Genomic DNA, 26,065 nt, shown 5'->3' with positions numbered 1-26,065 from the left:
CTCCTCATTCAATAAGCTATCATGCATACTGTGTGTATACTGTTTGCTACAGCAAAAGCGTGCTTCTATACTGAATGTAGCTATTTAACATAAAACATATTTTATAAAATTTAAAACCTTGTGATTAATTCTGAACAGTGTATCTGTAAAAGAAATATTTAAAAAGTAACTCTCTTGCTTTTCCACAAATGGGGAGAACATTTTAGCACATTCATCATATAGTAAAGCCTCAGTTTAAAAGTAAAAAAAAAATTGTGCCATGTTACTGTATTGTTATTGGTATACTTAATTTCAAGTAACATTTAGACAGTTTTTTATATGTTGATAAATGGGTGTTAGTAATTTTACAATATGTATTGCATTATATATGGTGAATTTTATAATATTTAATATAATTCTGTAGTGATTGTCATGAGCAATCGTACATTACAGCCAGAATGTTCATGTGTAGAAATTTTAATGTTTCTTTAAATTACAGGTTACTTGAATTCCAAGATTCAGTTTTATCCAACGACTAGGATATTCAAAGTATGTTCCCAAATAATCATTTTTCTGAGAATACAAAAATTTACGTAACTCATTTAACACAGTGCATGTGCTCAGTCCCTCAGCCATGGCCAACTCTTTATGACTCCACGGACTGCAGCCCACCTGGCTCCTCTGTCCATGGAATTTTTCTGGACAAGAATACGAAGCAGGTTTCCATTTCCTCCTCCAGGGGATCTCCCTGACCCAGGGATGGAACCTGCATCTCTTGTGTCTCCTACATTGGCAGGTGGGTTCTTCACCAGTATGCCACGTGGGAAGCCCCCATACTATAATACCGAACACATTAATCATTATAATGATTTTAAAGTGCATTTAATATACATTATTTCATCTTATCTTGCAAACATCTCTGAAAAGTATGATTAGTAGCATCATTTTCTATTTAAAGCTGAGGAAAGTAAGTTTTAGGATGGGTAAATAACTTGCTGACTCATTTACACAGCTGTAAAGTTGTAGAGTTAACATTTGAATCCAAATAGCTTCGCATTTAGAGATATTTTTACCACTGTTCTGTGACCAATTTTCAAATGATTAGTTCCACAGTAAAATATAGTTACTTCTAAATCCATACAGAAGATAATTTTCCATGTTTCTCAGTGAATGAGAAGGCACTTCAGGTATTTTAGTGACATAAAAGCCTCCCTGTAAGTGTGAAAGTGAAGTCATTTTTAGGTGTGTGTTGGTTTCAAACATTTGTGAACAGAGAGTTTTCTGCTTATGAATTTGTTGAACATGTTTTAGTAATTTAGGAGGAAGAATTCTGCAGACAATGGTAGTTTATATTAGGAATTATGTCTATCACCAAGATTCAAGTTAATTTGTTGTTGTTCAGTTGCTAAGTCACATCTGACTCTTTGCAACCCCATGGACTGCAGAATGCCAGGATTCCCTGTCCTTTAGTATCTCCCGGAATTTGCTCAAACTCATGTCCATTGAGTCAATGATGCCATCCAACTATCTCATCTTCTGTTGCCCCCTTCTCCTCCTGCTCTCAATCTTTCCCAGCAAAAGAGTCTTTTCCAGTGAATCAGCTCTTTGTATCAGGTAGCCAGAGTATTGGAGTTTCAGCTTCTACATCAGTCCTTCCAATGAATATTTGTAAATCAAGTTAATTTACAATTTATAGTTCAAAACAATGGTTGTCATGCCTCAGAAATAACATTTTCAAACAATCTTTTGTGAAGGGATGATCAGGTGATCCAAAGTACCTGCTGGGGTTTTTAGTACAAATTATACCTGTGAGCGCGAATGTAGCTTTCACTCTATACCATGTCCTATTCTAAGTACTTTTGATGTGTTAACTCATTTAGTCCTTCCAACAAGTCTTTAGGGTAAGCATTATTATTTTTCTCCTTTTATAGATGGGAAAATGAGGCATGGAAGGTGAAACCATTTGCTCTAAATCTCAGCTAGGAAATAGCAGAACTGAAAATACAGATTTACTGGGAAGACTGTTCCAGGTGCAGAGAATAGCAAAGGCAGTGGTTCTTGAGTAGAAACAAGCCTGGAATATTTGACAAATAGCAAGAAGGCCTTCCCCAGGTGGCACTAGTGGTAAAGAACCCACCTACCAACGCAGGAGACATAAGAGACACAAGTTCAATCCCTGGGTCAGGAAGATCCCCTGGAGCAGGGCATGGCAACCCCCTCCAGTATTCTTGCCTGGAGAATCCCATGGACAGAGGACCCTGGTGGGCTACAGTCCATAGAGTCCAAACAGTTGGACACGACTGAAGTGAGTTAGCACACACGCAGGGAGATCAGAAAAGTTGGAGCCAAATGAGCTATTGGAGAGGATAGTAGTGCGTTGGATGGGTGGGAATGTGGTGTGCCAGCTCTTGGAGGGCCTTGCACACTGCCATCAGATCTGGGCTTTCCGTCAGAGTGAAATGAGTAGCATTTGAAAGACTGAGTTCAGGGGTGACTTGTTGTGACATTATTTTGACATGATTCTGTTCTGTTGAAAAGACTGAAGAGTGTCAAATCTATAAAATGAGGAAAGCTCTAGGTTTGGGAGTTATTTGGTGGAATTTGATGATTTTGACAATGCCTAAAAGAAGACAGTGCTGGCACTATTCTAGATGGAAGGGAGGTATTTGAATTTAACCATTTTAATTAAAACTACACGATTTGGAAATTTTTGTATGAGAAAATAATTATAAATTAAAACACCCTTAATTTCTGCTTATATAATCAATGCACAATACAGTGCTATTGTTATATTTCCTTTCTGGAATCCCAAGTGATTCAGCCTTACAGTATTACTCAAGCACCTTATAATGCAAATGCTATAAATTTATGTTCTGAAAAGCTGGTAAAAGAAAACCTAAAGAAAAGTTGTGAATCATCTTTCACAAATGGACATTTAGTTCTTCATTTTCTTAAATTAAAGCAGACTTTGAGTTTCCAACATGCTGGGCTGATGGGAATGTCAACCTTAAGTGTTACAGAGATCCCTTCTCAAAATTTCACCAGTGTCTGGACTATTTCATGTATAGCCTAACTTACAATCCATCATGACCACTTTTGACATCTTCACTGTTCAAGCTAGTATTAGTTCCTTGAATTAAGGTCTCTTTTTGGACCCAAGCATCTTTATTGATGTTAGAGTCCAATGACTAAGTTTCAATCCACTATCCCAGTGAACTTTTTAGCTGGTTCATAGATGTGATCCTGTCACACCCCAAGAGCTGACAAGAACTGATTTTCCTACTAGTTGTCACAAGCTTCTACTTCTTCCTCAGTATCATGGACTTTCTCTTGCTAATTCTTAAAAATATTTTACCCCCCTCTTCCTATAATTATGGTCTCCTACCATAATCTCTTTAATGGCACAGTTTAGGAAAAAAACTTTTTAAAAAATTTTTAATTAAAGAATTCAGCCTAAGTATAATTGTAATGCAATCTGAGGCAAAAGAGCCCCTAAGGACCAGACTTCTTGAGTGAAATGGAGGAAGAAAAATATGTAAGAGGGAGAATGTAGTAAAACTTCAATAAACGGTGAGACAAGTGTGTGTGTGGATGCTCCGGCAGATGAGTCGCAGGAGATGTGTTCACTGAAGGCGTTCATGGAGGACCTTAAAGGACTGGAGCACGGGGAAGGGAGAAGCCAGTGGGGGATTGTGAGCAGACTGATATGATCTGACTGATTCAAGTTTTGACACCGTCCTTCGGCTGCTGTGTTGCGAGTAGAGTCCTGGTGGCAAGGGTGGAAGTGGGGAGAGCAGTTAGGAGGCTCATTCAGTAACACAGTGGAAGGGATGATAGGAGCTGAGTGAGGCTTGTAGCAGTGGAGTTGTTCACATGTTTGAATTCAGGGTAGATTTTGGAGGTAGTACCAAAAGAATTTACTGACAACTTAGATTATGAGAGAAGTAAAAGATGAGTCAGAGGTTTTGGCCTGAGTAACTAGAAGCACGTTTGTCCCATTAGCTGACCTTGAAAACAGGGAGAATCTGATTTAGGGGAGAAAGTTATAAGTTCCGTTTTGGATACGACATATTTGAGGTGCCCATTGATCATTTAAGTGGAGGTGTGACAGAGAGTGAAAATAGTAATATGGAGTTCAAAAGAGAGGTTTGGATTCAGGATACACATTTTCAGTGTAGGGATGATATTTAAACCTGGTTTTTGTTCAGTCAGTAAGTCGTGTCCGACTCTTTGCACCCCTATGAACGGCAGCACATGAGCCTTCCCTGTCCTTCAGTTTCCCAGAGTTTGCTCAAACTGATATCCGTTGAGTTGGTGATGCCATCCAAACATCCCATCCTCTGTCATTCCCTTCTCCTCCTGCCCTCAATCTTTCCCAGCATCAGGGTCTTTTCCAATGAGTTGGCTCTTTGAATCAGGTGGCCAAAGTATTGGAGCTTCAGGTTCAGCATCAGTCCTTCCAAAGAATATTTGGGGTTGATTTCCAAATTACCTGAGTGCAGTTAGAGAAGGTAATAAATCCAAGAACTGAAGCCTGAAGCTCTCTGATGTTAAGATATTGCAGAAGTGGAACAACCAGCAAAAGGGACTGAAGATGGCATCTGTCAAGATAGTAGGAAACCAAGAGATCCTGGGAGAAAGTGTTTTCATTGAGGAGAATTATCTACTCTACCCAGTGCTGCTGAGAGTTTGAGAAAAATAAGGATAGAGAATTACTGGACACTGAATTTAGCAGTGAGAAGGATCTTGACAAGAGCTATTTCCGTGTAGTGGTGGGAGGCAAACCTATTTGGATTGGATTCAAGAAAAATGGGACAAATGTACTTGGGCAATGAATATAGATAATTCCTTCGTTGCATTTTCCAGTAAGAGGAAGGAGTGGATAGGATAATAACTGGAAACAGAAGTAGGGTCAAGATAGGTTTAATGCATCTGTATGGGGGGTAGGCAAGAGTAGAGTTGTTAGGTGTGTTCTTTGATGGAAAACATACAGAACCAAGCGGAAATCTGATGCTGTGAGAGAGACAAGAGAGAATTGCGGGGGAAATATAGCTGAGGGGAAGAGAGGGTGAATTCTAGGGCATGGGTGGAGGGCTTGGCCTTTGTGGAGCGTATTCTTCCACTGAGCTGGGAGCAAAGGCAGAGCCTGTGGGCGCAGATGCTAGTGGGTGGATCTCATCTGGCCGCCCTGTTTTTTTTCTGGGAAAGAGGAAACAAGGCCAGAGCTGAGAGCGATGTTGAGGGAGGAGGTAACAGAGTGTTGGCAAAAAGAGAAGAAGCAGTGTGAATTACATTTACTTTTCTGTGGATTTATCACCATAACTCTTGCATGACTTGGAAGAGAAGGTTTCTGATGTGAAGCAATACGTCTGATGAAAGAAAGGTTGTATACCTAATAAAGCAGGGATTTCAGGCACTAGACTTTCACCTTCCCAGGAAAATTATAGGGGTGTGTATGTTTTCCTAGGCTGTTGTGCTCTGTAAATAGGAGTGGGAAGGTGGAGAATTTGCAAATAACCTGATTTACCTTGGGTCAGAAAGTATCTTCCGCCTCGGCAGTATTATATATTCCACCAGCCGCTTGCTGTGGTCATTTTGGCCAGTACCTGCTCTCACGTGCTTTTACATTCTTCCATAATTTATTAGTATTACTTGTTGATTGGTGACTCCCATCCTTCTCATTTTATTTGATATGGACTAGTCTTTCTTTGACTTGCTTTGGGCTTCCCTGGTGGCTCAGATGGTAAAGAATCTGCCTGCAGTGTGGAAGACCTCGGTTCAATCCCTGGGTTGGGAAGATCCCCTGGAGGAGGGCAGGCAACCCACTCCAGTATTCTTGCCTGGAGAATCTCCATGGACAGAGGCACCTGGCGGGCTACAGTCCATGCGGTCGCAGAGCTGGACATGACTGAGCCACTAAGCACAGCACACACAGTCTTTCTTTGTTTTCCAAAATATTTACTTAAGTGGATTCTAAAAGTATGGAAAGCAAGATGAATGTCTTAGCTCTTTCATCTTGAACCTAAAATATGAAATTATTTCTAAGCCACTTATAAGCTATAATCTTTAAATAAGTGTATAAATCTATATAAGATGACAGTAGTGCTTTATTAGAGAAGACTGACCTGCAGTTTTGAGATTAATATAAAAGAAGAGAAAAGAGGTGGCTGTTTAGGGAGAAACAAATCTTGACTATGTACCATAAGTCACCCTCCAATTTAACAAAAAGCTCTGTGTAGACAGTCATAACAATGATTAACATATACACACAGCTTTACAGTTTCAACTCATTCCATTTACGATTTGAATGATAAGCATGGAAATCTGTAGCAGAGAAGATGCTGGCAACATTACAGGACATAACTCCTTTGGGATGTGGCTCTTCAGTCACCCTTTCAGTGTGAGGATGCTAATCTACTTTTATTTACATCACATACTTTGCATTATAAAGCAGTAATTTAGTGGTTACAGTATTCTTATTTTTATTGATGATGATGATAAAGCCATACTGGTCACAGCTTTGGGGTTCAGTAACTTGAATGGGCTCAGCAGTTGATGAGGCCCTCATGAGAAAAGTCTGTTTTAATAGCGTTCATTATGCACATCCTCAGCTCTGCACAACTAACACCAGGATAATGTGCCGATCGAAGTAGGCGCATTCGATTCTACTCTTGTTCCCAGCTATGAAGCAGGAAACTAAATGTTCAGTTCCAGTTCTTTAAAAACGATCTGACCTTCTAGAAGCTACTTAAAGTCCCTGAGCCTCAGGATTTTTATATGAAATATTAAGATTATGATACCAGCCTGCCTGTTTCACAGAGTAGAAGAGAGGTTTACATATGTTAACAGACATGGAAAACTCTTGTTCTGGCTCTTTCTCAATCCCTCCTCCTACCCTACCCCAATCCCTGGCGTCCGCACGGCATTCATTCTCCTCTATGGGTTTTTCCCACCCTCTTCTTGTGTTTGTAGATATTTTTGCATGGGAACAACCTGAACAGTCTACACCAACTAATTCATCCTGAGATTCTGCCCTCTGAGTTTGGAGGAATGCTGCCCCCTTATGACATGGGAACCTGGGCGAGAACACTGCTGGACCACGAGTACGATGATGACAGCGAATACAATGTGGACTCCTACAGCATGCCTGTCAAGGAGGTAGAGAAGGAGCTGTCCCCCAAGTCCATGAAGAGGTGAGCGGGGGGTACCTGGGAAGTGGGCTGGGCCAGGGCGGGGACGCTTGATGCAACTCCAGATTTCATATTGTTCTAAAGTAGATACTTGGTGGGACTTTAAAGCTTTTCATGCTCCTGTGTTTGGATGTCTAGGAGTTTTGAGTCAAAGATAAAGTCATTCGAGGTAACCTCCACCCAGAGTTCTGGTCCAGATTCACAGAGAGTCTAGCTGGCCCCTTAGAAGTCACCCAATCCAGTGGCTTTTCAAACTGTACCTTAAGGTTCTTGTTGAGTTTCTCAGGGCAAGTAGGGTGGTGTGGGGACACTGCCCCTCTCCACTGCGGTGAGACGGTCTAAACAATTTTTTGGACTTCTGTGTAAGATTTCGTTTGAAGAAAGGGATCCATAGCAAGCACACACATACACACACACTTCAAACATTATCACTCAAAGCTTCTGTTCCTTTTTCAGTATCTGTGCCGGGTTTCTCTTTAAACGTTTCTATCTAGCCATTCCCAGGGCAAAACCTTCTGATTCCCAGGGCTTTAATCTTTACAGAATTCATTCTTGAGAATATCTCATTTTCTGCTTTGACTCTTACGGTATTATTAGGCCTGTTTTCTCTCAATCAATGTGTATTTATTCAACACGTGCTCTGTAATAGAAGCTTTCCTAAATGTTTTGGATTCAGTGTGTATAAAACATATGTCTTGCCATAGCCTACTGGTGATTGAGGGCAGGGGAGTTGCTAGACAGACGCAAATGCAGAACTGACTCTGTGTTCACATTCTGTAGCAAACCAGAAGACTTCTAATTCTCATGCCACCCCAGGCTGTACCAGCCCAGGCTTCATTTGGATAATGGCAACAAATATTATTTCTCGGTTGATTTCCCGTCCTGGAAACTTAGGAACCACAGCTCCTACAATTTTTCTTCACCTAGTTCAGGGAGGACCCAAGAGCATCTTACATGTCATCCCAACACTGTCTCACATCCTTCTCTGATGACAGTCTTGTGGTCTTTCAGTTACCACTGACTCATGCAGTGACAACCCTATTATTTCAGACTGACCTCTTTTATTTGTTGCTGTTGCTGATGCTAGTGTGTGTGTGTGGTGTGTGTGTGTGTGTGTGTGTGTGTGTGTGTGTGTGATGCCTTTCTCTCCCAGATTGCTCCACAACTTGGACAAAATGGGAAGGTCAGTGACATCTCCAGCTTTAATTTTTCCATTAATCGACAAGATTATGTTTAAATGAAGTTTGGGATTCTCAACTCATTTCCCTTCAAAACGAGTCTTCCTAATTTGAGTTTTATGCTCTGCTAAAAGGGTTCACTGATAGGCTCTCAAAGGAGTCTGTTAAGTGCTAAAAGTTGTGTTCAAAACTGTGTGTGTATATGTGTGGGTGTATATATATGGGTGTATATATTTCCCTGGTGGCTAAGAGGGTAGAGTTTCTGTCTACAGTGAAGGACATCTGGAGAAGGGAATGGCTACCCACTCCAGTATTCTTGCCTGGAGAATTCCACGGACAGAGGAGCCTGGTGGGCTACAGTCCATGGGGTCACAAATAGCTAGACACAACTGAGTGCTAACATATACACACACATATACGCGTGTGTTTGTGTTTATAGTGCATTCTTTTTCAGGAGAGAAGGCATATTTCATCACATTCTCAAAGTTTTCTAAGACAAAAATGGTTAAAAGCCATTGCCTAAGAATAGGTTCCTTCTGATAAAAATAAAAATCCTAGTAATGATAATTATTACAATCTATCGCTTATTACCAACTTCTCGCGAGTTAGGCCTTTGAGTACTGTGCTTAGTTGCTCAGTCGTGTCCGACTCTTTGCGACCCCATGGACTGTAGCCCTCCAGGCTCCTCTGTCCATGGGAATTCTCCAGGCAAGAATACGGGAGTAGGTTGTCATGCTGTCCTCCAGGGGAATGTTCCCAATCCAGGGATCGAACCCAGGTCTCCTGCATTGCAGGTGGATTCTTTACCATCTGAACCACCAGGGAAGCCCAAGAATACTGGAGTGGGTAGCCTGTCCCTTTTCCAGGGGAACTTCCCAGCCCAGAAATTGAACCAGGGTCTCCTGCATTGCAGGCAGATTCTTTACCAGCTGAGCCACCAGGGAAGCCCTGAGTTAAGCCCTTACCAGGTACTTTTTTTGGGGTAAAATTCATTTAAGTTTCATAGCAACCCTATTAAATAGATATTTGTATCCCCAAAGTCACATAGTTTATATGTAAAGGAATAGGATTCCAGTCTATGAGGTACAGAGTCTTTCACGTTGTGAATATAACTCTTTTCTCCTCTTCTGTGGCAGCGTGACACAGAACACCCTCACTCTAGAACTGAGCTATAGGAGGATTCAGAGACAGCTCTCATAGGTGTCCTCAGTTTTTTGCTTGCCAGCCAGTGATGCTTATTTCCTTCAGCCCCTCCTTCTGTGACTTGTTAACTAGCGCGGTCCCTTCCTCTGAGCATACTTCTCTCCGTATCCTCTGCAGCCTTAGCTGTATCCTCATCACCTGCACTTCCTCCAAAATTTCTTACCTGCTGTCTTTGCCTCTACCCTTATCCTTCTCCATTTATTGTCCATGTGTCAATCAAAATGATGTTTTTAAAGTGTAAATCAGCTTGTTTCACTTCTCTGCTTTGAATTTTTAATGACTGGTAATTATACAAGGCATACAATCAATTTCATATTGTGACTTACAATAGGCTGCGTAATCTGACTCTGCCTACCTCTTTCCTCCAAGTTTATCTCCCTTTTCTCTCCACCTTTCACACACAGCAGTTTTCTTTATTCTCCTTCAGCCTCTGGTTGGAATGTCCTTTCCCTCTATCTTTCAATGGCTGGCCCCAATCAAAGGTCACCTCCTCCAGAAGGTCTTTTGGTTAGGCACCAGGTCTTAATAAGCTCTACTGTGCCTTCTGGCCACTTCCAATCAATCATCTCCTTTATTTTCTGTATAGCTCATTATTAGCCTGTGAAATGATTGATTTGATTTCATTGTTTATCCCTTTCATCCTGCCATGGAAGCTTCAGGGAGACTTCAGTGGCTTTGTCTATCCTGTTTTCTTCTGCATCTTCAGTGCCTGGAGTAGACTGTGGTGCCCAAAGCATGCTCACGAAGTCCCAGTCAAATGAAGGCGTTCTCTCCTGTCTGTCAGTGGCCCGTTTTAAGTGCAGTGTTTAGAAAGGTAGAGGTGACATCTGATGCTCTCACCACTTCCGCTGAGGTTCCAGAATCCTGGCTCTGCAGCGTAGACCTCCCTGGCTTCCTGTGTTTCCTGTTGTTCTCACTGCTGCCAGGGTGCATTGCTGACTCACGTGGAGCTCCTTAAAACTAGTCTCCTTACTTCTACACCTTTATCCTCATAACCCTCTATTTCTATATTTAGCTCTTTCTTCTAAGCACATTATTTTAATTGATTGACATCATCTTGTCAGATTTGGTTCCGGCGATCCACCTTTTGAAGTCTTTTTGGATCCTGCTTCTCTTTTCCAATTAATTAGGCCATTTTTGTCCCCTGCAGACTTGGCTCATAGAGTGATGACGTCCCCAACCCCGAGTTTCTTGCTTCTAACTTGGGCCAGTTGGAATTTCAGACACCCTTGGTTTGGTGGAGGTTTTGCATCCTGTGAAGCTTATATGGTTCTATTTGAAAACTCCTGAAGAATGAAATCAAGAGAGTTGTTTCACGTGATTTGTATCTTCTCTTTGGCAGGGAATAGCAGTTCCCCATCAAAGATGGGATAAAATTGTTTCTGGATCCCACCTTTCCTTCCTTTTCTTTTCCAGTTTTATATCATTTTTAGATTGAGAGGGGGGAAAAAATCATTCCTTCACAAACGAGTTGTAGATAACTGTTCCTTTGGGTGAATTCAGCCTCTTGTATAGGAAGAAGAAATAGCAACCCACTGAAGTATTCTCACCTGTAAAATCCCATGGACAGAGCAGCCTGGTGGGCTACAGTCCATGGGGTCTCAGAAAGTTGGACATGACTGTGTGACTGAGTGTGATAGGAAGATTATGTTTTGTGTAAATTTGTGGAAAGATAGCGTAATCAAGTGAAAGAATACAAAGCTCATTAGATTATGGGTAATATGTGCTTCCACTTTATTAGATAATATTCAGCATCTATTGTTACTACCTGTCAAATTCTATCTAATGTTTTGTATATATCAACTCCTTTGCTTTTCTAAACGACTAATAAGGTGATACTGTATCCATCTTATTGATGAGGAAACCCAGATACAGAGAAGGTAAGTAACTTCTACATGCTCCATAGCTACAAAGCCACAATGCTATTATTGGAACACAGGCAGCAGTATTCTGTAAGTCATTTCTTTAACTGCTACCATATGCTATTTGCCAGAATTAATGCTGGGGATTATGCATGCATTATTGATGGCACTTGATCCTTAGTACATTTGTATGATGTAGATATTATTTTCCCCATTTCACAAGTAAGGGAACAAAATCTTAGGACATTCAAATGCCTCCAGTTGGTCACGGAACTAGTTAATCACAGGAAGTGGAATTGGAATCCATTTCTGTCCAAAATCGAGTCTTTCAAGCACTAAGATATAGCACAATATTGTAAATGCATAGTAAATGAATAAATGATACCTGGATAATAAAAGTCAAACTACAGGTTTTCATGGGAAAAAGTTATTCATTGAAAGACAGCAGAGCCTGGAGACTAAGACGTACCATGAGTTAATGACAGATAGCTTCCTCTGTTGTAGTTGAAAAAGACCAATTCAATAACCAATCATGCACAAATAACCCTGTTGTTTTGTACAAGAGGGCAAAAAGAAAGTTTAGACTAAAACAAAACAACAGGACACTTGGGACAATTAAATACCAAAACAGTCTTAATCAGAAATTGTTTCTTTCTGTCTTACTTTATTGAGGAATTTCTCTGCATATGGAGCCAGCGGCGTTCGTAATCGGACAAGTCTAACATCTGTAGTGCATGATAAAAACAAACTAGAAAGTTAATCCCAGCTTGAGTAGTGCATTACAATTTAAAATATTTTATTAAAATTGCCATGAAAGAAAGAAAGAAAGTGAAGTTGCTCAGTCGTGTCTGACTCTTTGCGACCTCATGGACTGTAGCCTATCAGGCTCCTCCGTTCATGGGATTTTCCAGACAAGAGTACTGGAGTGGGGGGCCATTGCCTTCTCCAGGGGATCCTCCTGACCCAGGGATTGAACCCAGGTCTCCTGCACTGCAGGCAGACGCTTTACCACCTGAACCACCAAAGTAGTTAAGGAAAGTAACAATATATAAGACGTGTGTGTGTGTGTGTGTGTGTGTGTGTACAATGTATGTTTTAATAGAACATCATAGCAAATGCTAAATGTGTAGACTCTATGCTGTCTGAAGAGCTTTAGCGTGTACTTAATATTATTAGGATGTACCTCAACATTTGTATACTTCATGAGATTTTAAAATAACTTTTCTGTAAAGAATTTTTTTCTTCACAGGATAAATTGCTTTATCTTCATCACTCTCCAGTTTGAATGCTTGACATCCAGCTTCTTTCAGTTTGGAAAGTATTTATTGGATAAGAATTAAGACATTGAAATCCTGCTGTGTAACAGACTCTGTGACACACATTGTGTCTGTTGTAGGAGAGACACTGACAAAGTCCCTGCTTATGAAACTTATAGCCCAGTGGGCAATAGTTGTCAGGTTAACCCTCGTAGTGCAGGACATTAAATGAACCTCTGCATATTTTAGCATGGATTCATCTTGGGGAACCAACTATTTTAGTTGAGTCTAAGAAGAATAATGTTACAGGTCTAATTACTAAGTATTTTATGCAATTGTCAATTGTGTTAAAGTGTATTTTATTCATGTACTGTGTTCTAAGATAAATTATCATTGCTCCTTTCCCTCTTTCCTTCTCTCCTGCACAGACACACGCGTGCGCACACACACACACACACAAACACACACCATATTCAACTGTGGTTATTCTCCATTCTGATTTATGCATCTAATACCTATTACTGAGATAAAACAGTGAAAATGACTTAGAAAATAAACCTCCTGATATAACTGTTCTCACCTTCCTCTTTATTCTCTCTTTAGAAATGAATTTAAGTTTACTTAAATGAAAGAGTCGATTTATCAGTTAATCTTGTAATTATTTTTGCTTTGATAATTCCTTCCATTGCTGTTCTTTTTCATTAGCATATGTGGTTGTATTTTCACTTATAGTCTTTCTTTTTGAAAGTTAATGAGGTCTACTAAGACGCATATTGTCTCAGCAATAGCCAAATGGCTGGAATGCAGCAGCAGGGGAAAAATTCATTACGGAGGAGGAATTTAAAAGGACGGCTGCTTCTTTAATGCCGTAGCCATTAAGATGGCAGCTTCCTGCCACCACAGTAGCACATTTCATTGACTTTCCTCCTTCTCAGTGTTGTTTCCTGATGATGAATTAAGATGTAATTCCCACCTGCTATCAAAAGCATATGTAAGGGTTTTCACATTATTTGTTTCTCTAATAGTGAAGTACTGCTGCCTAAATAAGAGAGGTTTTTAAAGTTTTAAACTTTTTTAAAGTTTTAAAGCGTTTCATAGATTTTCAAGAATAAGATTGATTTTATTCAGATGTTTTAGTGGAAAATTTAACAAAACTCATATTGAAATATTGATTTTCTCCTAATGTGCTCGTTATGTATTAAAAGAAAAGATGGTTAAAAATGCACATTCCCGCTGAAGTTGTTTCGTAAGCCCTTTAAGCCAGAAATCAAGGCTCCTATTATTTCTACTTTATTTCTTATAATGGTAAATTCACCATAATCATTTCCCCTTTTAGTGATGTCCTCTTGGAATACGTCAGTCCTGTACTAGAAGTTCTCAGTCTCAAAGAAAAGGCTCTTCTTGATTGTAAAGATGAGACTTAAGCCTGTTATTGTGTATTTAGAATCCTCTGTTGTGCACTATTGTATTTCGAGGCCAGAGGGGGTTGCTTCCTCTGAAACAATCTCTCTCAATGTGTGGCATTCTCTGTTCATAAATCCCTTGATGTAGAAGTTAATCCACATCAAAGAGAGAAGTAATAAAGGAGAAAAGACAGAGAAGAGAATGATTGTTTGGTAGTAACGTGCTGACATTGGCTTTATCATTTCCAGATCCCAATCAGTTGTGGATCCTACAGTGCTAAAACGCATGGATAAAAATGAGGAAGAAAACATGCAACCTTTGCTCTCTCTGGACTGATAGCTTCTCTACCCTCTCCATGGATTAGAAACGGAAGGTACATGTTTTCAGCACCAGGGCCAGCGCTGTGGATGAATTACCAGCTGGAAACGTATTTATTCATGTTAATGTAGCAGAATATATAATAAGGTATCAGGCTTTCCCATTTGCCTGAACCATGGGTGCCCTGGTCTAGATTTAAAGAAAAGTCAATAATTTATTCTGTAAGTGCCAAGTTCTTTGTAAATACAATGTAATCTTCACGTCAAGTTTGTAAATTTTAGTAGTAACTTAAACTGGAAGATTGGCTTCTGAGTCCATGCCAGTGATATGAACTGTAACAAGACCAGAAAAGATACATAAACAATCGAAGGTAATTAAATGTAGCCCTGTTTCCTATGGAGCCATATTTCAGCTATCATAGTGATTGTTTCATTGTTTTCCTCTGAAACTCTCTGTCATACTCAAATGTACGTTTAATGGGCACAGGGAGCTAAATGATTCTAGGAAATTATTATGATAAATGTATTTCCTGTCTAGGGATTTTCAGTTCACAGAAAATGTACCCTAGTGACTATCACTGGCCTTGAATTTGAGAGGCAAGAAATGGCAAATAACCTGGTAAACTCAACACTTGAACTCTTCTATGTTGTTTAGTTCCTGGAGTCTTGTGAAAATATATGTTCCCCAAAGTAAGACGTGGAATTCTGAAAGAGAGTGGATTCTTTATAAACTGCTATCTTCACACTGTGTCCTTGACTCAAGATCCCATTGTATGCCTGTCTGGTGTAATTTAAGAACTTTATCCCGAAAAACTCTTTGACCAAGAGAAAGAGAACCAATACTTGAGTAGTGTTTGACAGCTAATTTTGAACAGAAAAGTTGCCAAGTACTGATAAGGGGCTAATTTCTAATTCTTGTGGCTGGTTGAAAAAATATATATATTCACACACACACACACATATATATTTTTACTGAGCTTTGGTAAATCTGTGATGTGACAGGCTTATAAAATAAATCATGCATATTCAATGGTCTTAGAGATGTTATAGATTATTGTCTGAGATGTTAACTCTGGAAAACCACTTCCACTAAAGTTAATGAAAATGAGGTATTGTGAAACAGACTTCCTGTGAATTTATTTAAGGGAATTCAATTTAATTTGTAATGCAATCTTGTATCTGTGCCATGTCAGTGAAATATATTTTTTCTTCAAAAAAAAACACAACAGGTCTCAACATAGCATAGGCAGTATCAGGTGACAGAGAATAATACTGTTTTTTTTCAAATGCAGGTTAATTATCCTAATGATCCTGGAAATACACATTTTCTTCTCAGAAAAGATTTTAAGAACATATTGCATCTAGGAGACATAATGCAAGCTTCTGAGGGCATCTGAGAGTCTATGTTATAGTTTAAATCTAGATTTGGAATCCTTATGTTAAAGTTTTCTTTTCACAAAAATTTTGCAAGGATAGCACATTTGAAAAATTTAACTTTAAATTTCAAATTCTAGTGTGAAAAAGCAAGATTCTTACCACCCTTTCAGAGTGGTAATTTTTGAGACTGAGGCTTAACCATTAAGATATTGTCTTGAAAGAAAAAAATCTCAAGGAACTTATGGAAAGCAACAGAAATAAAGGCATGTAGCAGCCTTTATATACTTTTTAGCCAAAAGCTTTAAAAGGTCCAGTTATAATTCTGGAGCCCAGAATCTTAAAATTAATATCAACACATGATTCTGCTGTGTCACCAATGAACTGTCTAGTGTTTGTAAAAATACATAAATACACATAGATGTTATGAATGAAAGATACCTTTAAAATGCCAACCTCCAGTCAAGTGCAGAAGAATAATGAGTCAGGTCCTCTGCTCTACCCATAAATGTTGTAGAGATCGGAATGCACTGGAAGAAAAAGCCACAGTAACTCTAATCTTTCTAAGAACCCTGACCAAAGGTGTTCTTATGTTTTTTTCCTACTTGGCGTCGTACATTTTTTAGCCCTGGGCTCTATATACTGTACAAGCAGGTGTTAGACAGTATGATGCATTGGAATAAAATGAAACAACTAAGTTCAGAAGGCCAGTCAGCTCTTCATTTTCATGAGTTTCTTTGATATGCACCATTTATTGCCAAATTCAGAATTCTACCAGCTTCGGATGTCAACCAGCATAGCCGGCTTTTTTACCCTGTCATATATAAAAATAACTCGGAAGGCAGATTTTATATGTATACCTACCCACGTATAAGTGTCATTCACACTCTGTCACTACCCGACGTTTGGAACCTGCATTGGCGTTGCTCCTTCAAATGAGCAATTGAGAGTTGTCTGGGTTGTGTAAAATATTTTTAAATGCCTGAACAAATGACAACAATCTTGTATTTGAAATTGCTGTATCTAGTTCAGTCTGCCTATGATATCTGCAGCCTGAAAAAAAAAAACCTTTCAGTAATCTTTTAAAGCTGCTTATAGAACATTTGATCAACTTTATGAATTTTCCCCTCAGCACCAGCTAACTGACACCATATAGGAGTTTTCTTTTTCCTCATGATTTTCTGTGGTATGTGGTTATGTTTAATGTTACATAACTTAATAAATGGGGCTTCCCTGGTGGCTCAGCGGGTAAAGCATCTGCCCACAGTGTGGGAGACCTTGGTTCAGTTCCTGGGCTGGGAAGACCCCCTGAAGAAGGAAACGGCAACCCACTCTAGTACTTAATAAATAAGCACCCTTATATTCTTTCGATTTGCTTGAGATAGTACATCCCCACTCATACACAGACACAAACACTACGCTGTTTGCCCTAATGATTTGCCTCTCTATTTTGACAGCTGTGCTTTTCCTTTTCAGTTATCTTGTTACTTAAACTTTGTAGATGTCAAAGAATCATCACATTTGATTTGGAATAGGCCAGTAATTCATTTACTCCCTTCACTCAGCCTTCCTTACCTTCTACATCTGGTAATATTTATTTTCTCCAATTTTTCAGGGGCAGCTGCTTCCAAAGCTGGTTAAAAATAAGTAGCTTCCTTATGTTTTCAGTGGTATTTGCACACATTTTTGACTGATATTTTTAAAGGAAGAGATTATCATAAAAATATCCTCTAAGAAATATGAAGTGCCTCTTTTAAAATGGAATAAAGCAGTGATACTAGAATATGGATTCTATTTGTTCTCTCTTCCAAAAAGTAAATACATGCATCTCTATTATAAGGGTGAAATACAGATATCATTTGAAGGATATTTGAGGTCTTGCTTTGAGCTTTCTTGTATAGTATTGAGTCTTTATTGTGTAAGTTCAATATAGTAACTTGAAAACATTATTGACAAAGAAAAATACAGTATTAAATTGAGTTTTGCAAGCAACTTTTTGAAATGAGCATTCATGATTACTTTTATTTCAATAATGGTTTACAGGGCATTCCTTAAGTCCATGTAAAATCCCTATTTTCTTTACAATACTGGAAATTCACACAGTCATAAGCAGGAAAGCCAAGCAGCTGGTTTCTCTTTAATATTAACTAGGTCACATTGTTAAATTAAACATTTGAAGTTTCTGTAATGTTCCTGAGGAAACAGAGGCCCTCTAAGGCATCCAGAAAATGCAGAGTTGTTTTAGATATCAAGAAATATGTTTACGACTTGTCACAAAAAGAAACTTGGGGCCATGGCAGTGTGTCTTTAGGAACAGACTTCCTTTTCTTCTACAAATAACCCCAAAGCATATGGACATACCTTTACAGAAGTTCTATCAAGAAAACCTGCTGAAAAGTTGTACGTCCTCTGTTGTTTAAGTGTCTAGCTGGTTTGGCTGGTTAATAATATCTATTTGGCTTCTTATTTGTTATGTATTTATTGATGATTACTTGAAACATAGCTTTCAGTTATGAGGCTTTTTCAGAATGATTTTCAACACACAAAATAAATGGAGCAGAGCTCTGGTATGATGTGTGAACGTTCAGATTTGGTATTTATATTTTTTGCATCAGTCAGCTAATAGGCAAATGTTCCATTTTATATGTGCTATATAGATATTATAGATATATGGTCTAAGAAACAGTGATACATTTTAAAATTATGAGGCTATTAGATCATGTAAGAATCAGCAGATTATCTAAAATATATTAGAACAAACATAGAGGATTGGCTAGGTGGGTAGCATGTGTAATTATCTTTAGCAATGAAAAGGATTTTTTTTTTAAATTTTTGCTTTAGTTGAGAAAACTACTTTCTGATATGTTATTAGAACTAGTTAGCAGTGTTACCAGTATTCTTGCCTGGAAAATTCCACAGACAGAAGAGCCTGGTGGGGTATAGTCCATGAGGTCGCAAAGAGTCAGACATGACCCAGCACACACACGCATATCCAGCACTATTAATAAATAGTGAAAGGGAGAAAATATAAAATATAAAAGAAGGCTTGGCTTTGAAACATTATTATATCTCATCTTAAAGAATATAATTTTTTTCATGAATTGAAGTTTTTATTTTGTAAATATCTATAGGTTAGCCCCACACATGGACATAATACTGTGGAATCTATTCTGTGCTGTGTAGAAATTTATTCCCCTGTACCACAGAAAAAAAATATAAAATAGTAATTCACTGGACTGAAACACCCAAGTTGTACTATTTTTTTAAAGGAGTGCAAATGGTACTGTTGAAATAAAAAGATATATTTAGAAACCAAATAAGTATAGGTATTAAATACAATAAATGCACTTTTATAATAAATAGTGGATATTGTTACGTTTAGACGGTGTTTGGTCAGTATTTGACTAAGTTTCAAGTTTCTTGCATATATTTTTGTCCTTAATGATGCTGATGCATTTATTCTGTCAAAATTAGTTTTTGTGGTGAATGAGAGGGACCTAGATGAGAATCAAAATAAACTTTAACAGAACAATTAAGAGTAAACAAATCCTAAACCATATTAAAAAATTGCAATGAATTATAATTGGTTTACATATAACAGAGGTTCAAAGCTTTGTCTTGTTTCTCACTCAGTCTTTCAGTTTTCATATTTTTGTAAAAGATAAATGAAACTTTCCAACCTAAGTAGTTTTTGTTTTCAAAACTGTCCAGATTAAATAAGAACACTACTAAGCATACTCTTTACTATCTGGCTCAACTACCTTTGACCTTTTGAAGGAGTTGTTTGTTATAATACAATATTATAAATGATATAATTTTGAATAAATATACATTTCTGCTTTTAAAAAAGCCTTTATTTTGCATATGGTAAATGTTGAATTTTGTAGTTTGGATCTGTTGCATCTGTGAAATGGAGATTTCTAAAATGTCATCTAAAAACGGACAACAGTAATTTCATTTTGCGAGAAATTGTAGTTAGCCATTTTGGTTAGAACACCTGAAATTTTCTGATACTTCTATGTTTGGGGTTAAAGGGAAAACCACAGTTTCATCAAAATTACATTTTCAGTATGTTGTAACTTCTAGATAAGTCTTCAAAGGAGAGCTTGAAAGAAGAAAGTTAACTTCTAAGTCTCATGGAGCAGTGGGAATGATCAATCAGTAAAATAGCATTTTCATGCAAAGTTACTGGATTAAACAAGAAACTAATTATAAAAGCATTAATTTAAATAAATCCTATAAAAATAATTCTGGTTCAAAATATTAAGTAAAATAAAATTTTCAGTTTAACTTGAAAAAAATGCCTACTCAATAAATGCACAGTTGTGTCTTCTGTGAGTTTCCTCGTTTATCCTATCTGTGGATGAAGAATCATCTAATGAGAGGAAGAGACATCCGGAAACCTTTATAACTGATGTATGACTTTAGCTCAGATGCAGATGATTTTCTTGCGCCCAACTTTTGAGGTTATCATGTCTCTTAGAGTTGCCTGTTTCCCCAGCTCTGTCAGGAGAAGCCCAAGTTTTCTAGCAGCTACTGGAACATTCTGATGGGAATAAATGCAGGCAACCAGAGAATACTAAAAAAGCCAGAGATGCAGCCTGCACTTCTTGTCGCCTAGAAGTGCATTAACTGTAGCATTCATTCTAAATACAGAAGATGACTTCAAAATGTCAAGAGTTTCTGATATCAAGAGTTAAATATCAAGAAAAGAGGGCATGGGGACATGATGGGCAGGGCGGTGATGTGTAGCAGCACCAAAACCCTTATCTCTGAGTAATCACTTTTCTCTGAAGATAAAATATACTCTTATTCCCCTTTAGCTTCCCCAGGGGCTCAGCCTTAAAGAATCCACCTGCAATGTAGGAGCTGCAGAAGACATGGGTTCAATCCCTGGGTAGGAAAGACCCCCCTGGAGGCAGAAATGGCAACCCACTTCAGTATTCTTGCCAGGAGAATTCCATGGACAGAGGAGCCTGGTGGGCTATAGTCCCTAGGACACGACTCAGTCGACTTAGCACACATAGATGCTCTTATTCCCATTTTTCTAACTGGAAACATAAAAGTATCCACTGGAAACTGTATATGCTTTGTAATCTTTTCGGGAAAAAAAAGTGTTGCATTATACACACAAAAACACAATTCACTCAGTTGCGTAGGACTGAAATATGTGCATGCTGATTTATAAGTCCTAAAATTTTTAAAATACATATAGTAAGACTTTATTGCTAGAAAATTATTAAATGTTCTTTGTATCTGGGATTCATGGAGAAGACTGGTAATATCCTTTCTGTTGAATCCATGTATCTAAACATTTCATTTGGATATTTAATGGAATACCGCATTTAACACGGACGAAACTAAATTTCTTTATCCTGAACCTGCTTCCTCTTTATAACCTTCCCATCTCACTAAGTCAGTCCTCATCTTCCAGTTTCTAGGGCTTAAAATTTTATAGTCATCCTTTCTCTCTCTTTTTAAAAAAATCTCAGAACCACATCCAATCTGCTAGCTCATAGTTTGCATACTGTGTCTACTTCTCTAAACTGTATCATCAGTACCTTGCTCCAAGACCTCACTTCCCACCTGGAATAATAATCTGAAATTGCCCCCTAGGGTCAATTTCTAACACATTAGCACGGATGAGCTCAGGTGATTTCATTCTTCTAAAAACCCTCTGTAAGAGTAAAAACCAGGGTCCTTACATTGATGTTTGAGGATTGATAGAAAGTTTGTAAGCACCAGAATAGCTGAAGCACATATTTTCTGATTGGGCTGGCATCATGACCTACACAACGCCAACATAATTGTTAAGTAATTTTTTGCTTCTGAAGCTCTAGACACTGTACTCTTTCACTCTGACCTTGATTTTTCTTAGGTCATCTCTTGAACTTTCATCTACTCTTTATTATCTCCCTGTCATCCTTGCAATTCTAGGAACTTGTCAAGCATTCCTCCATTTCAAAACTTTCACTCTCTGTTGCTCCTGCCTCTTTCCACCAGATATCCCTGTAACTTTTCCCCTCATCTCCTTAAGATCTTTGCTCAAATATCACCTTCTTAGAACTCTCTGGATTTCCCTGTTTAAAACTACATGGCCCTTTGATTCTTCACATTTTTTTTTCTGCTCTATTTCTTCTCCATAGCTTTTATCACCTCCTAATACGCCATAAAGCTTATTTATTTTGGTCACTTTACATTTTCCTCTAATAGCCTATGAACTCCACACAGGCAGGGGTTTTTGTCTGTCTTCTTTACCATTGCATTACCAGTGCCTTGAATAGTGCCTGGAATTTAGTAGCAAATCCAAGAAGATTGCATGAATATCTTAATTTGTTGTTTCAGCTCGTTATATATTAGCTGGTAGTATACATTTGAGAAGGGATCTTTTTTTTTAAGAATTTTTTTTTTTTAATTCATCATCAAAGTGAGAATTTCACCTCTTTGATGATGGTGGAATCATGAACCAAGAATTACATTCCCTTTTCTCCCAAATCTGGTTTCCACCCCAGGGCCTAAGTTTTATATCAGTTTATGAGCTTCATCTTTGGAAGCTTTATCTAAGATCATTAAATGTTGTGTCTAAATAATCATGGCTTATATTTATACCTGGAGAGACTACAGGATACCTCAGATGAAAAGTCATTTTGAACTCAAAACAATAGCAAATTGTTCTTAGTTGATTGCTGTAGTTAATTCCAATCTTTAAAAACTGAAGAATGTTCAATATGAAAGAAAGATTAAGAGAATATGCATATATACTTACTTTTACTGGAAAGGAAAAGAGGAGGAGGAAATAGGTTATGATCATCCTTCCTCTGAAACAATAAATAAGATAAATGAGGAAGCTCTTTTATGTTTCGAAATCTTCTTATCTAGAAATCTATATATTGCAACCACTTAATCTATGAACCCTCTTAACAGAAGTCTTATCGCAACTGGGTTTTATATTCAATATCTTTCCATATTTTTCACTGTCCTGACACCACATGACAGGAATTGATCAAGCTTATATATTCTAGCTGGATTTCCAACTTTCTCCCTTCACCTCTGTATTTCACTTGCAGATACTGTTTTCTGAATTTTACAATCACATTTTTGGTCCTTAACAATCCCTCCAACCTTTTTTTTTTTTTTTTTTTTTACTATTTTGACAGATTTCCTCATAGTTTTAGTAAACATATATCTTATATATTGGTTCTTGGTATGACAAGTTTTAACTTTTATCCTTTGCAGTTTATTTTATTCTCACTAAACTGATTCTATTTCTTTTCTTCCACTACAACTTTTCCTACATTACAGTAATTCAATCCAACAGGTTTATAATTTTCTCCCAGGACTTCTGTTAAGAAGACACTGAAAATAAAAGGTTGGTAAGTGGTGTTGAAGAAGGAACTAGAAGTTGAAAAATATAGATATTTGACTGTTTTCAGAAGACAACCAGTCTTTAGTGACTTTTTGGTGGATATTGTGTGCACTGATACTCAGTGTTGATCATGTTTCTTGTCAATTACTTAAAAATATGGCATTCAGGGTTAATGGATGGTTTGGAAAATCTTCTAGGGAGAAGAGACTGAATGGCTCCTGCTCAGAAACGAGGCAGGATTTTCTTGTGTTTATATCCTTGACAGTCTGTACAGTGGAAGCCGTTTGCCTGTGTGGCCTCTATTTTGTCAGTCTTCAAGAATGTGTTTAGTACCACTTCAGAGATAAAGAGTTCAAGCTCAGTACATACAGAGTATGAAAGATACTATAGGTTGTGTTGTTTTCTACTCAATTTTATTTTTTTCATGGATTATTTTTATGATGTAATCCTAACAATATGTTCTTTGATAAATGTATTAGTTACATTCACTGTTTAATGCACGTAGAAATTTTACAAAGTAGGTCACTTTTTATTATATTCTTAAGCCCATAGTATCAATGTTTCATTTAATGTCTAGATTATTTCATGCCTTTGTTGATTTCTGAGGACAAATGGACTTCTGTTAAATAAAATGTTGCCAAATGAAATTTCGGATTCTGAAATGTGAATGTGTGTAGCCCTTTAAATCTTTTCATCATAAGCTAAATTTCTGTAAATTTAGAAGACACATCATATCAAATAGCTATGAATAATACATTTGTCATTAAACATGGAGGCATGAAGCTGGTGTTAGTATTTGAAAGTATAAAATACTTTTAAAAAGACTTTAAACATCTGGGCATATTGTAATGTTATTTTGAATTTATTGTTGACTCAATCAAATACACTTTATGAGATTGTTATAAACAACAAGTCACTAGAAAGAACTTAGTGACTTCTGGAATGACAGAGTATCTCCAAGCCAGTGTTAGTTATAAAGTCCTCCCCTGAAGCAGTGGAATGGACTGGATGATGATTTCAGTTCATTTCATTTTTAACATTAACAAACATTTATTGAGCACTTATTCTGTCCCAGGTACTGTCCTAGGCTCCACAGGTACAGAAGTAAACAAAACCAAGCCTGTGACCATCTGAAAGTCTCATTCTAGGGGAGAAGTCATACAAAAAGCAGATAAGCAAAATTATATACTGTCAGTTAGTGGTGTGAGTACAATGAAGACTTACTAGTTTAATTTGTGTCCTCTCTGGCACTCTGGGCTTCCCTGGAGGCTCAGATGGTAAAGAATATGCCGAGGTGCGGGAGACTTGGGTTTGATCTCTGGGTCAGGAAGATCCCCTGGAGAAGGGAATGGTTACCCACTCCAGTATTCTTGCCTAGAGAATTCCATGGACAAAGGAGCCTGGCAGGCTACAGCCTATGGGATCACAAAGAATCAGACACCACTGAGCAACTAACACTTTCTGGCACTCTTGTTTCCTCAACTGTGAAATAGGACAATACTTGTACCAAAAACATGAGCTAGATCTCATTATATATCCTCTTGTTAATCTGGCCCCTTACTCTTCATGGAAAAATACAATATAATCTTTCTATATCCATGCTATCTGGGGATGGCGATCAGGATTCTTCAGTTTCTTCTTTTCTTCTCAGCACTGGCAGTGGTTGCCGGGGTTGCCCATGCTCACAGAAAATGCATCTTGCAACCTGCCTTTCAGGATCATCCAGCGGTGCCGGCTCCTCCTCAGTTTTGTCACTTTTAAGGGAAATTCCATACTGCTTTAATTTATTATGAGTGAAACATAAGCATGAATTTTCATCAGAAAAGAAGACTAAAGAACCAAAGATAAATGAGTCCTGATGGACTGAGCAATTTAATTTTTCCATTTAATAGGTTACTTTCCCTTATCCACAGGGAGAACCATAGATGTACGGTTTTCTTGGGTGGGTTTGGGTGTATTTCTTCTATGTACCACAGTTAAAGAGAGCTCTGATTGTCCATCCAGAGGTATTAATTTAGGTAGCATGAAAAGGATTACTTCCTCTTGGTATGTGAAACTTAGTGAGTTTTGTTTTTTTATAAATGGGTCATATTATAAAATACTCAGATAATCTTGTCATGGGAGAGTCTGAAAATTTGGACAGAGTACAGGATACCATGAATATTGATTATAACTCATCTAGGAGGAGCCCTAAGCAAATAAAAGTTTCTCTTATGAAACAGATAAAAAAAAACAGCAAATGACTTCCGTCTTAGAAAAACAAATTACTAAATAAAAGTATCTACATTAGGGCAGGATGGAACGCCAGGTTAATTAATCAAAATAAAAACTGAGTCATCTTTCATATACTTTCATAAAGGGATATTTCACATGGTCAACAATTGATTCTTAAATTCATGGGAAAAACCCAGATAATCTATTATGGTTGTAATAAAACATCCTGCCTTTGAAAGCAGTAAAGTATTGCCTATTTTTGTGAACTGATATGTTTCTGAAGTCTTTGTAAATTTATTTCTCTCATTGACTATATACTAAAGATTTTAGCTAGAAAAAAAGTGACTTTTGTACAATTTTCATACAAAAAGTCATTTGAAAGCAATTTTTCTTGTAGAAAGAATTTTAAACCTATTTTGCCACAGTTGCTCTTTTGTCATTTAGTGGATGTTATAAACATGGCTGGACAAATTTTTCTCAAAAATAATAAAGCAAATTATTGATATAATTCAAGACTTAAAAAAATCTAAGAATCTGTAGGCATACATAATTTTAAACTTGGAACAATGATGAGAATATTTGATAATTATTCAATATATTTGATTAATGAACACTGACAAAGAATTGTTAATACCCAAGGAAAAAAAGCAAAGAAAAAAAAGCTTTCTTATTTCTCATCCCTCAGGCATGGCCCCCCTCACCATAACTCAAAACCACCTCTC

General features: G+C 37.7%; 1 protein-coding gene across 2 annotated transcripts in view; it reads left to right on the top strand.

The window, feature by feature from the left end:
- Positions 1-23,776, top strand: part of CLVS2 (clavesin 2) — an 84,835-nt gene extending 61,059 nt beyond the window's left edge. For both annotated transcript variants that reach the window (XM_012182487.4, XM_004011150.5), the window contains exons 5-6: positions 6,952-7,172; positions 14,321-23,776. In XM_012182487.4, the coding sequence (XP_012037877.1) occupies positions 6,952-7,172; positions 14,321-14,408 (309 nt within the window). In that variant the 3' untranslated portion in view covers positions 14,409-23,776. The remainder of the gene's footprint in view (positions 1-6,951; positions 7,173-14,320) is intronic.
- The last annotated feature ends 2,289 nt before the right edge of the window (positions 23,777-26,065 follow it).

Source organism: Ovis aries, chromosome 8 (genome assembly GCF_016772045.2).
Source record: "Ovis aries strain OAR_USU_Benz2616 breed Rambouillet chromosome 8, ARS-UI_Ramb_v3.0, whole genome shotgun sequence".
NCBI lineage: Eukaryota > Metazoa > Chordata > Mammalia > Artiodactyla > Bovidae > Ovis > Ovis aries.
Note: the sequence above shows the minus strand (reverse complement) of the source record. Positions and strands in the feature narration are given on the sequence as shown.